At 36.0% G+C, this 13,689-nt stretch overlaps 2 protein-coding genes across 2 annotated transcripts in view; one reads left to right on the top strand and one right to left on the bottom strand.

The window, feature by feature from the left end:
• LOC136031259 (short-chain dehydrogenase/reductase family 42E member 1-like) overlaps window positions 1–13,689 on the bottom strand; it is a 443,764-nt gene that overhangs the window by 279,346 nt on the left and 150,729 nt on the right. The gene's annotated exons all lie outside the window — the stretch shown is intronic.
• The window catches only part of LOC136031251 (casein kinase I-like), a gene marked incomplete in the record, with an annotated part of 117,357 nt that overhangs the window by 18,453 nt on the left and 85,215 nt on the right, over window positions 1–13,689 (top strand). Inside the window, 1 exon segment of the mRNA XM_065710665.1 lies at window positions 6,629–7,096. Coding sequence (XP_065566737.1) covers window positions 6,688–7,096 — 409 coding nt within the window.

Genomic DNA, 13,689 nt, shown 5'->3' with positions numbered 1-13,689 from the left:
GTTATTAGACCTTTTGACTGTTTTGAACAAAATGGCCTTTTCAGAATTTCAATCAGTGTTTAGAGGAGGGGACATATTAAAAGGTCAATAGGACTGGTGCCCTCCCATCCCCCACAGCATACCCTGATAGTTTCAACTGGATACCCTCAGCCGTCCTGTAGATATTGTTGATACGCTCTTTTCACAACCAGCATGGGCATAGTGGTTTGATTTTGTTCCGCATCTATGTCAACATTTCCTGAAAATTTCAACTTTATACCCCTAAGCTTTTCTGGAGACCCTGGATTCATACCCCCTTTCTCAATAAAAACACCCTTGTGGGTTAACAATGGACCTAATTTACAGCCATTGTCCAGGGAGCTGGGGAGGGGGGGGTGTATTAACGATAGAGGCATAGTTGCTTGGCCCTTGGGACTATTTTGAAGAAATTAGCTATCCTAGTATTTTAGTCGGATGTCTTTGGGGGAAGGGGCTGGTTGCCAACTAGAACTTTCCCAATTGAATGAGCCCCTTCCGAAGTTTATACGACCCCATCTGCCATTATGAAGGAGGGTAGAGGGGGGTTAAATTTCCTGAAGTGTGCATTTTAATGTCCAAGTAGCCTAACTCTCTGACCTTCAGATAAATATTGAATAAGTTTTCTTTTTTTGGGAGGCAGGAAGAAACTGATATTTGATCCCTCTTGATTCCTGGAAATATTTTTGGTTTACACCTTGTATTATAGGTGCTAGAGGGGAAGGAGGAGGGGTAGGTCGGGCATCCCATTGTGACAGTCTTTTTTATGAAGCATCCACATTCACAAGCCTGCGGACACAGAGGTGAAAAAGGCAAGGGATCTGTGATTTAGTTTAATGTTTTTAGTTTAATGTTTTAAGTTTAATGTTTTTCTTTTCTTATTTATATTACAATGTTTTAATGGCTTTAACAAATATATACAATTTATTTGAACATCAGACGAACCTATTCCAACCCAGGTTCAAATGGCTTCAGCCACGTAGAAAATTGTAAGTTATCCAGTATTTTCATCTAAATGAACAATCATATCACTTTCCGTTTGCCTAGAATTCTGTATTAAAAATATTATTTAGAACTTATTCAAAAAAACTTCTCTTTATCGAAAATTTCGACTGATTAAATTAAAAAAAAAACATGTGTTTTCAACTGAAAGTAAGGAGCAACATTACAACTTAAAACGAACAGAAATTATTGCGTATATGAAGGGATTTGTCCCATCATCAATACCTAGCTCTTTATGCTAAAGTTCGAAGTTTGTTCCAATTCTTTAAGAATGACCCCCTAAATTATACAGGCCGTTTAATTAGAATAAACAGCTCTTTCGAAAGAACTAAAAAAAAAAAAAAAAAAAAAAAAAAAAAAAAAAAAAAAAAAAAAAAAAAAAAAAAGCGAGTTATTGACGATGGGACGAACCCCTTCACATACGCAATAACTTCTGTTCGTTTTGAGTTTCAATGCTGCTCCTTACTTTCGATTGAAAAAGCTTGTTTTTTAAATTTAATTTCTGATCTTTTTTAAACAATGCTGAGAAATCCGGAGCCCCCTACATGAAAAATTCTCTTCCTCCATGAACAATTCCTCCATGGAAACATCCTTCCACGTAACCCCCCTCTCCCCACCAGAAAAAAATCCCATGAAAATGTCTGTAAACGATGTGCTAAGTTCATAACTTGCAGCCCTTCTCCCGGGGACTCTGGGGATTTAAGTTTCATCCTCAAAGACATAGTCATTAGATTTTTCGACAAAATGACTATCTCAAAATTTCGATCGGGTGATTATTGGAAAAAATTAGCGTGGGAGGGGGCCTAGTTGCCCTCCAATTTTTTTGCTACCTAAAAAGGACACTAGAACTATTAGTTTTCGTTCGACTGAACCCTATTGCGATTTTCTTGGACCACTAGGTCGATACGATCACCCCTGAAAAAAAAACACGCATCCGTGATCTTTCTTCTGGAAAAAAATAAAAATTCTACATTTTTGCAGATAGGAGCTTGAATCCTCTGCAGTAAAAATTCTTTGATGAATCTGATGGTGTGATTTTCATTAAGATTCTATGACTTTTAGGGGATGTTCCCCTCCTTTTCGAAAACAAGGTAAATTTTCTTAGGCTCGTAACTTTTGATGAGTAAAGCGAAACTTAATGGATTTATATATTTGAAATCAGCATAAAAATTCGATTCTTTTGATGTATCTATTGGTATCATAATTCCGTTTTTTAGAGCTTCCATTACTATTGAACCGGGTCGTTCCTTACTTACTTTTCGTTACCACGAACTGTTTGATTAAAATTTTGACCAAAATCTGTCCGACTTTTCAATCTTTAAACATATAAAATTAAAAAGGCGATGCCTTACCCATTGATTTACAATTATTGATGTATAAATTTGAACATGAATACATTCTAAGCATTTAACAGTTTAAAATGGGAGGTTTATGGCAGGTTTATTAATAGGATGAAAAATTTTGTTAAAAAATAAACATATTTTTTCAACTGAAAGTAAGGAACAACATTAAAGTTTAAAACGATCAGAATTTATTCGGTATGCGAGAAGAGCTGCCTTCTCCTGAACTCCTCGTTCTATATTTGAGTTCGACTTAATGTCCCAATACCTTAAGAAAGACTGCTGAAAGGGCCATTGAATTGAAATAGGAAACTTTTAAAGCAAAAAAAAAAAAATCGTTGATTTTTTTTTTAGTGTTTGATCTTACCCAAGTGCAGTGTGACAAAAAGTTTAAAAAAAAAATTCCAATCACACTGCTTCGAGAATGAAAGATATGCATTTATTTTAATTTTTCTGTTTAATAGTCAAGTTTTTAATTCAAAGGTTTTAAAAGACGTTTAGTAAACAAAACACTTGTAAGCACCAATTGGCTATATATATTAAACTGCAAAATGGTCTCGGTAAAACACTAGCTAAACTTCATTGTGAAGAGTAGGGGGCTGATGAGTTAGCAGGCTCCCTCCCTTTAACATATATAGGATAATTTCCATCCGTTTTATGTTTTAATGTTGCTTTTTAGTCTATTTGATTTTTTTTTTTTTACTGAATCCTAGCTAAAGATAGGTATAGCAGTGTAATTAGTAAACGAATGCCAAGGATGAATGACTAGGATATCTTAGGAACGTGCTAAACCGTGATATAGGGAATATCACTTTAGTTACTGATTAAATAAAAAAATAAGTTTTTTTTTTTTAACTGAAAGTAAGGAGCGACATTAAAACTTAAAGCGAACAGAAATTATTCCGTATAGTAAAGGGGTTGTCCCCTCCTCAACACCTCTCTCTTTACGCTAAAGTTTGATTCTTTGTCACAACTCTACTTTTTAAAACCATAAAAACACTTTAGCGTAAAGAGCGAGGTGCTGAGGAGGGGACACCCCTTTATCTGTCTTCTGGCAAAAAAATGCAAAATTCCACATTTTTGTAGATAGGAGCTTGAAACTTCTACATTTGGGTTTTCTGATACGCTGAATCTGATGGTGTGATTTCCGTTAAGAATGTATGACTTTTAGGGGGTTTTCCCCCTATTTTCTAAAATAAGGCAAATTTTCTCAGGCTCGTAACTTTTGATGGATAAGACTAAACTTGATGAAACTTTCATATTTAAAATCATCATTATAATGCAATTCTTTTGATGTAACTACTGGTATCAAAATTCTATCTTTTAGAGTTTCGGTTACTATTGAGCCGGGTCGCTCCTTACTACAGTTCGTTACCACGAACTGTTTGATCCTCTGGTGAATGAGCTTTTGAAATATGGCGGTTACTAAGTTAGGCACAAGATATTTCATCTTTAATTTCTGGGAAGAGTAAAATAACGATAACTATGAATATAGCTTTTGATTCAGGAGAAGTACCTAAGGAATTAAAAAAAAAAATTGAACTTGTTTTACCAGGAAAGTGACAAGAAAGAGTGTAGCAATTGTAATTTCTACAGCTTGATTGTAGTCAAAAGAAAACTGCTGTACGATTACAGAACTGATTAAAACTAAGGTATGTTGCTAGTAAAGCTCTAAGAAGAGAGCAGTATTGTTTCAGGAAAGGGAGAGAATATGTTGTAAAGATTTTTCATGCTTAAAATAATCACTGAAAAGTGTCTTAATCATCCGACTTCTTTAGAAGATAGTCTTCTGCCAAATTTCCAACTCCATATTCAACTGTTAGTTTAACATTCTACAGTTCCCTTCAAATCCTGTCAACTTCGTAGCTCCCTGTAAGCAGTTTTCTCTTGCAAAATTCAGGTTATTTTTAAAAACTAAAATGTGTTATTTTTTTTACTTTAGACATTGACAATAGTAATCCTACATATCCTACACTAGCTTTATAATAAAATATATGGACGTCTTACTATCAGACAAGTGGGCAACCACGTTATCCTAAGGGTTCAGTTAGCCTACATATTATGGCCGAATGCCGTATTCTTTATTACGTGGTCGTTTTACCTACAAAATTATAGCAGTCTGTTACTATGGCTTTTTTCTTTACCAACACCAAATCCGTATAAGTTGAGATACCAACAGTCTCTATTTCAAAGTATTTACTAAATTATGATAAGACTTCAGCTGTGGTTTCGAGCTTTTATCATGTAGTACATTTTAGTCCCAGTTTAGTCCCATGCTTGGGAAACAGCTAATAGCTTTCTTGGAGTTATTTATGTACTTCAATGGGTACGCAGTATAAAAAAAGTTCAGAGGAGGAATGAAGGGGCCAAACTCGAAATCATAGTCAGATTCCTAGCCAAGGATGGTTTCTTTTGAGACTGCCAAGGGACCCGACCCATTAGTTGGTCGTCATTATACAGTTTGGTCTGGGAGACTCGCAGCTAATTCTTGCTTCTAGATTTAGCAGACCTATTGGACTGAGTTTCCGCTGGCAGGTGATATGAGAAAGAGCTTAGGTCAAATTCACTGGGGTGTGGGCTCAAAATTATTGCTAGCATTTTCTAGGCCAGTTTTTACTATGAGTAAACATGGAATCCTTCACTGTGGAAGGGCACTCTTCTAGTAAGAATATGGCACATTCCTCTCTTTTATAGAAGCCTTCTAATCTTTGCCCTTTCTTTTTTACTTGTCTTGTGTGTAGTTGATCAATTCTAGGTACAAGGGAGAAGAAAGCGATGTTCATAGAAGGTATTCCTATGGCGAAAATAAAAGAGGAGAGTAAAAGACCTTGCACAGGGACTCGATAGACTGAGATCTTCGCCAGATATTTTCTGGAAAAAGAAGAAGAATTCCCCTTTTTGTAAAATCTGTAAATTCAGAACACCGTCTCTAAGAACAAAGCATTTTTTCCACTTTTCCTGGTGGGTATTCGTTAAGAAAGAGTTGACAGGGTTGCCGAAATCTTGTTTAATGGGGAGTTATCAAAGGGTATGGTATTAATGGTCACGAAAACGGTTGACTAAGTAATATTGCTCATATAGCTATCCACTACTCATTTTGACTGACTCTCCTATTGCTTTGTTGTTAGGCTGTTTAGGCCCTCGCGGGGCCTCTGAATTGACACCACCAATAAAAAGTTCCAGAGTATGTGCACCGTATTACAAAATATCTATTTCGTGGTAAGTAATAGTTTTAAAGGTAGTGTATGCCGGGGGTGCCAATGTAAAATTGTCCCAGTCAAGACTACGTTTTGTTTAGTGTTCAATGTATTAAAATAAATATATTTTTTTATCAATTGTAAAAAAAACTAAATGATGGATGTTAGTGTTGTTATTGTTATATTTTTATTTATGTGTGTTGTATGAAAGAGTTGATTGTTGAGTATTAAGTTAGTGGTATCAGGGTACATGATGTTGTTATGATTTGTTTTGTGTTAAACCCCTTCTGAGGTTAGCGTGTCTGGTTTGTTTTAATTTGTGGATTTGTTTGATTATCCCTCCTCCACATCGTGCCGTTGTATTTGGCGGAGATGTTGCTGTTTTAAGGTTTTTGTTATTGATCGACATTATAAACAAATAAAATGATGTTTTGCCACTTTCGACCGAATGTGGTTTTTTTAAGAATAAATCTAATTTTCCGCCATTGTTTTAGAGAGCAAATGAAACATTAAATCTACAAATTCTCCGAATTTAAACAGGTTAAAGTACTGTCATTAACAATTTGTTCTAAGTAAAAAAGTTAAAAAAAAAAGTTGTACGTTCACACTTTGACTATCTAGTAATACAAAAATCGATAGAGAGAACACGTGAAAAGTTTCTTCTTTCTTTTTTTTTAGTTCTTTTTACTAAGAAGTTGTTTCACAGTGTGTTTTAACTAACGATGAGGAATATCTGGTCGTTAAAATTAGATGTAATTGCAAGATATTGCAGAGAAAAGTTTTGAGAATCCCTAAGAAGTAGGTCTATAGCTCCTCCCCCTTTTCTAGTGCGCTCTTGGATTGGTTTATGCAGGCGTTGAATTAAATATTACCATAAGGATCATTTCAAGTTACTCTTTAATTCTCTATAGCTATTTCAAACCCAGAATCAGTCTCTGTAAGCTTTCTTCTATTTTCGAAGAAATACTTGCTTTTGTCATCTAACTCAAGCAGAGTTCGCTTTTTCAATAGAAGAAGCCACTTAATTTACTGCTATAAACTTTCAAATACTATTTTCACTTTTTTTCCTTTCAGGTGTCTGATTGATTGGATAAAGATCGCTTAAAAGTGCACGGGCATGCTCAATCCCAAATATGCTAAAACGAGACAGCAAGTGGGAAGACAGTGGAAATGGTGACGTTGAAAATTTGACTGTGAATGCAAGTGGTATTGCAAATTATTCAAATTCAAAACGTGGTGGTAGTTATAATACTACCCCTAACAAAAAGGACGGACATAACTTGACAACTGCTAGTATAGGACTAAACCTAAGTTTGGGCCAAGGATTAACACCAGCAAGTTCAGAAGCGCAGTTACAAACAACACAGAGTGCGGGTAACCTGACGACATCATCGCAATTAGCCATATCATCTACAATGCATTCTTCATCTGTCTCAAGTCGGCAGTCCGGACAGTCAGGGAATTCGGGTGTGTTGATGGTAGGCCCTAATTTTCGAGTTGGGAAGAAAATTGGCTGTGGGAATTTTGGCGAGCTCCGTTTAGGTAAGATATTTAATTGATTCGTCAAAACGTTCGAGTTTTTTTTACTATTGGTTTATTGTCAAGCATATCTTATTTAAAGGTATCTTTGAATCAGGATGTTGAACAAAACTGTCAAGTATCAGATCTCCCTCAGAAAATTATCTTAATCCGTCTCTGGAATATCTAGAACTGACCAGCATTGGCGATTGGAGCACCTCAACGTTATTCAGGAAATTCCCCCTCCCTCCTACTGAATTTGGGAGGTTTAGTCATGGGGATGTACGTTCTAGCTGTTATAGCCAGGCCACTTCTTTGGAAAATCATATGACTACCCTCTGTCAATTATGTATATGTTCACTTATGCATTAGTGTAGACTGAAAGGGAATCCACGCTGCCAGAAAATTCGTTTCCAATATTTAGAGGTAAGGAAATTTACTCTGCAAGAAAATCATTAGAAAATTAGGACCTGAAAATACATCAGCTGAGAGTTTAAATTGTTCCCCAGCCCTCGTGACAGGCCAGGGGTCTTTCTTTGGATGCTTCACTCATTTATATGTGAAATTTTTTATGACTCTTGTACTCTGTCTTGTAATTTTGGTCGGATGTAGTTGGAGATTCCAAGGGGGGTCATGGTAGCAAAAAGGGCATGAAGGGGGGCTGATTGACGTTTTATCACCTTTTGGCTCTTAAAAGGGGCGCTAGAACTTTCAATTTTGAGAGGAATGAGCCCCCTCCGAAGTTGCTGTGAGCACCACTTCCGTAGGAAGTAGCCGAGCAAAAAAAAGAAAAAATGCACTGCAGGCATATGACTCTTCCCTACTGGCAACTCCATTCCCTCTGAAATAGTTCTCCAATCTTTCAGTTTGTCCGTATCTGACAATTTCAATACCCATTTGAAGTTGTATTGGGCAAGATCCAAATTGCCTGTTTCTGAAAGGCATTCTCTGTTATGTTAAGATGAACTGAGTGATCTATATTTATCCATCTGTATAATCTTGTTATCCAATTTATTAAAAAAAAAACGTTTTCAAAAAGAAAATTTTCAAAGAAAAGTGAAAAGCCATATAAAAACCTAAGAAGTTCAAAAGTAATTTTTGATTTTTGAATTAAAATGGAATAGTTGTGGGCATCAGGTCATGGCTAATAATAGAAAAAGCCAAGACAGATAGTCCAATTGAGTGAGAAGCAAGTCCAATTGAGTGAGAGGCAGCGCAATAGCGCTGCCAAAGTTAAGAGTAATATGGGCAGAATGTATTACTTTATTTTGGGGTTTTAGACCAGGGCACTTCGTATCGAAGAAGTTGTCGTAGAAACTTCGGAAAGGGCTCATTCGATATGATCAAAAATTGAAAGTTCTAGTTCCCTTTTTAAGAGTCAAAAGCGATCCGATGGCAACTAGCCTCTCCCCACCAAAAGACTCCAATTTCTTTTCCCCAGAGGCACTCCGTATGCAAGGGATGGTGTTATAAACTTCGGAGGGGGGCTCATTCAGTTGGAAATAACAATTTATAGTGCCCTTTTTAAGAGTCAAACGTGATTGGAGGGCATCAAGTCTTCCCCCCCCCCCATTCTTAGCCCTTTTTTCCCCAAACGCATGTAATCCAAAATTTTGAAATGACTATTATGTCCGAAATAGTCAACAGGAGAAGTAATTAGAATAAATGTTCCTCGGGGGTTGAAAAACCTCCACTGCCCCCAGTCTGTAAGTTATGCAAGCTGTTCATTGTTCATATATACGATTTTTATCGAAGGGGTAATAGTATAGACTTCGGCAAAGTCTCATTCGATTTAATTTAAAATTGCTAGCTCCATTTTTAAAAGGCGAGAGTAATAAGACGATAGGCACCCCCACGCCTTTTTTTTTAAATGTTTTCGATCAAAATTTTTTATTTAGCCATTTTGTTCAAAATTATCAAAATGTCAAATAAATATGGTTACGGGTTGGAATCCTCCAAGCCCTGAGGGAATGGGCCGTAAGTTATAATAGCAATCAATTGTTAACATATAAAGTTTCTATGGAAAGCGTGGTCGTATACACTTTGGAGTAAGTTCATTTGATTGAACATCAAAATTTATTGTGCTCTTTTTAAGAATCGAAAATGATCAAAAAGTAACAAACCCCGTTCTCCCTCCCGCTTGTGCCTTTTCTGCCAAATGCATCTTATAAAATTTTTAAATAGCCATTTATTCAAAATAGCCCTAAATTCAAATTTATATAACTTGGGGATTGAGAAATCCTCCATAGCCCCCAGGGAAACGATTGTAACTTATGCAAGTTGCCAATTATTTTAGAATATAAGTTTTTTATGGAATGGGTCATCTTACTAACTTTGGAGGGGGCTCACTTGGTCGGAAATTGAAACTTTCAGTTGTTTTTTTAAGAGTCAAAATTGATCAACGGGCAATTAGGCCATGCCCACTTTCCCAAAGGGCATCTGGTCAAAAATTTTAGATAGCCATTTTAATCAAAATAGTTTTTAGGCCAAATAAATATGTTTCCAGGTTTGAATCATCCCAGCCCCGAGGAAATGGCTCTGAGTTACGAAACTTGCTTATACCTTGTTTACTTAGATGCTTTCTTTACTTTGATACTTTTGCACTTAGATACTAATTTTGATACTTTGATGGAATCTTGATGTGGAAAAACAAAAATTGATTTTTAAATAAGCCATTTTCTAAAAACTTGAAATTTTTGCAAACAAAAACGAGCAAAAATTGAAAAAAAAAATTAATTTCAAAGAAAAGTAAAGGCTATTCCGTATTAAACGTAAGATCAGCAGATACATATACCTGTTAAAATGCAAACTAGAAACGACAAGAAATTACTATTAAAGAATAAATGAAACTCAAAACGAACAGAAATTAAATAAACAATCAACATACAACAAACATACACTAGGTACTAATATAAATGTATAAATTACAAGAAATTACTATCAAAGAATGTATGAAACCCAAAACGAACAGAAATTAAATAAACAATCATAGGAAGCAAACATGCGATAGGTACTAATATAAAAGAATAAATAAATCTTAAAACGAGTGAAACTTAAATTGAATATGCAAATCAAGCTTGAAACGAATAAAAATCACTACAAAAAAGAGGTTTTAGTTTTGCGTCCTTCTCTCACTGTAAATGTCTAAAACCTAACTGCGTCATTGGCGCTTTACTGAAAACGAACTATATTACAAATATTTTCTTTTGCACTTATTACGACATTTAAAATAAACATAAAAATTAGAGTAGAATTAAATTTGAAGTGATGAGCTTTCAGCAAATAATATCATTATATATTAAATATTCAGTTTAATTTCCTTAGTTCTTTCCAAGACTGTTCAAGACAAATATAGTTTTACTATAAGCAAGAGTTTGGATACTGCCCCCTTCCTTAACTGTAAAAGTGTAAAGCCTACTCCGTAATTGGCACTTTAGTGAAAACAAATTATATTACGAATATTTTATTTTCCATTTACTACAGTATTGAAAATGAAAATAAAAATTGCAGCGAAATAAAATCTTGAAGTAATTATCTTTCAACAATTAATATCATTATATATCAAATATTTAGTTTGGTTTTATTTGTACTTTCCAAGACTGTTCGAGACACATATAGTTTTCAGCTATAGCTTCATTTACGTTGGTGGTATTATTAGTAAAGATGGTGGGTGCAGTGAAGAGGTAGAATATGATGTTTTTTCACTGTTGGAAAAGACTCTGGAAAAATAGGACGATAAGTCTGAGACCCAAGAATAGAATAGTGGAAGCTACAGTGATGACAGTGGTCAAGTATGGTTCTGAAGCGTGGGCGCTCCAAAAACGGAGGAGGATTTGCTAGATGTTTTCCAGGGGAATTCGCTACGGATTGTTTTTGGTACCCGACTGACTGACCGTATCTCAAACAGTAAGCTGTACAAAAAATGTGGTTCAATCCCGCTTTCTAAGTTTATAAGGAGAGAAAGGTTGATATAGCTAGGATACATTCTGCAGATGAAGGATGACAGATTGTTAAAGATTGTCCTAGTCGGCCAACCGTCTAGGGTGAAATGAAAAGCAGGTCGTCCCCTAATGGGATGGGAGGATTTACGTATAGTTTTTTTGTTAATATCAATAACAACAACAACGACAAAAATGAAGGAAATTCAGCTTAGCAACCTTTCAATTATTGAAAAGAATCAATGAAAGTAGACACATTGGTTGACATAGGGGAGAGTCTCTATACTTGGACAATTTTTTGTGTTTGCCTCGCAACTTACTCGTGCTTTGTGATAAGGAAACAAAAATTTGTCAGCATCTTTTGAATTAACTAAGCAAAGGTTAAATCTAGAAGTTCAGTCAATTTTTAAGGAATGGCATCATTTTCACACCCCCTCCCCATTTTGTCCGAAGTATGGAATGGGGCCCTATAGATGGAACAAGTGGTAACCATACCTGTGACAGACTCTAATATGCCTTTTTGATACAAGACTCAGCTATTTAATAGAGATAATGGATTAAACTATAAAAAAGAAGATAAGAGCACAAATGTCTAAAACAAAGATTAAGAAAACGCTGTTCATGTGTTTACAGCATGTCAAATGCTTATAGATCAAGAAGAATCACAAAGTATCCTGCTCGTCTTGTACTCTGTCTTGAAAGCTCAGGATTTTGCAAAAGAGCATTAGTCAAATTTTTCAACACTGTGGTATTTCCCCTTGCTGTTTCTTTTTCAAGAACCAAAACAAAGTCATTAACATTTAAAGCAGAAAAAGGAGGGCTCCTCTGAACTTCAGATCCTTCCTTTGGATCTGTTTAAATGGATTCTGAAAAATCTCCCCCAAGTCGGAAACCTCTTCTGAGACATCATCACTTTTAATAAAGAGTGATTTCATATGTTTCTTGGATAATTGACGAAGGTTTGTGAGAGCCTCTTTCGTTTTCTTAGCTTTTTGAAGCATAGACTGCTCCTCAATATGTTCTTATTTTTGAATATCCGTCAGTATTCTGCAGAGTCCTTTGGTTGACCTCTTGATGTGGCCTTTTCCAAGCAAGCTTTTGGATTTGGCCTTATAATGGCAGGTGAAACTGTCTGGACCTTAGTGCAGGTGACTTATGCGCGTGGAGAAGCTACACCTCCCCCTTCTTCTGGATTTGATTAAGACATGTCTTCATCTCTTGGCTCAGATGCATGCTCACCCAGAAGTTGTCAGTTATAGCTGATGGAGAAAATTGTCATTGATAAAAATTGCGTCATTATATGGGCAAAAACCTATTGCTGGAAAACCTGCAGTGAGCTTCATTGAGGTGAATGGAGGGGTATAAGCAGCGCCAAGACCTTGAGGATTTCATACCGGGAAACTAGAATGCCTGGTTTATCCACCATCCAGCTTGAACTAGCTTTGTTATAATGGCATTTTGGAGAGTAGAGGACCCTAAGATAAAGTCTTTGCAGTTCGTGTGACGTATGTGAAGGCAAGGTTAACATGATCATGTGGTTACCTTTTGCTACCTGAATGGCATCAGCTGATAAGTGAGATTTGTGATTATCTATTATAAGTAACTGGAACTTCTCTTCGTTTCGCTGTACAGTAAATACAAAGTGATCAAGAAACTCAATGAACACGGAAGCCGCAGTTCAGCCACTGTAACTAATGCAGGCAACAGTACCAAGTGGACCCCTTAAAGTTATTCTTGATATTGTCTTTTTCCTTGGGCAGACCAGTATTGGTGGAATTGAGTTTCTAAATGCTGAAACACCGGCAAGAAATGTCACCTTCTGTCCTTTATTTGCAGAAGTTGCCCTTCCAACTTGATGGGTTCCTATCTAAGCTTCAATCTTGTGTGGCTTTTGTACGGGGGTCAAGGCACTTTCATCCATATTCCATATACTCTGGGGAGAGAAAGCATACTTGGTCATAAAGCTACGTAGCTTAAAGAAGAAGATGCTAAAATTGTAGCATTTGAAACTAGTTGCCCTTGAGAAGCTAGTTGCTTCAGTTGTTGTGAGTCAAAGGCCTTGATTTTTGTGGCATAAATCCATAATACCATAATTCTTGCCTGCTCTTTTCTTGTCATCTCAACTTTTCTTGTCAGCCCAACTCCCGATGGGGCCACATATAGTTCTATGCTTTATGTAGGTTTGCTATTAGGCAGTCTTAACATATCAAAGCAAAATAACCCTGGCTATTTCATTTCGGATTATAGTTGCCATACACAGGACAAGTACCATTACTTGGGACAGTCCAAAGTATGGAACCAAACATTGTCACTGAAATAATTCAATTTTAGTCTGAAATTGTAAAAAGAATTCTTCAGACCCACTGATTCTATTCCACAAGGAACTAATGAATAAGCAAGGGAAAGTAAATGACCACTCCAAAGCTTATATCTTCCTAAACAGATCACAGAACTTCACAAAATATTTTTGAGATTGCACATGAAATTTAGGATCCTTCCCCTTTAAGACAAAATTATGACTTTGGATTTGAAGTTTCTGCAGATGTAATCTAGTGTAAAGAAGTCGTTGTGTGATTTTTTGAGATTTTTTTTTTTTTGCTAGATGGAATCATAGGCGCCCATAAACTGTTTTTTTTTTTTGGGGGGGGGGGCTTAACTGGTATAATTGGCACTTTCAAT

Source organism: Artemia franciscana, chromosome 9 (assembly GCF_032884065.1).
Source record: "Artemia franciscana chromosome 9, ASM3288406v1, whole genome shotgun sequence".
NCBI classification, from domain to species: domain Eukaryota; kingdom Metazoa; phylum Arthropoda; class Branchiopoda; order Anostraca; family Artemiidae; genus Artemia; species Artemia franciscana.
This window is presented reverse-complemented; position numbering and strand designations above follow the sequence as displayed.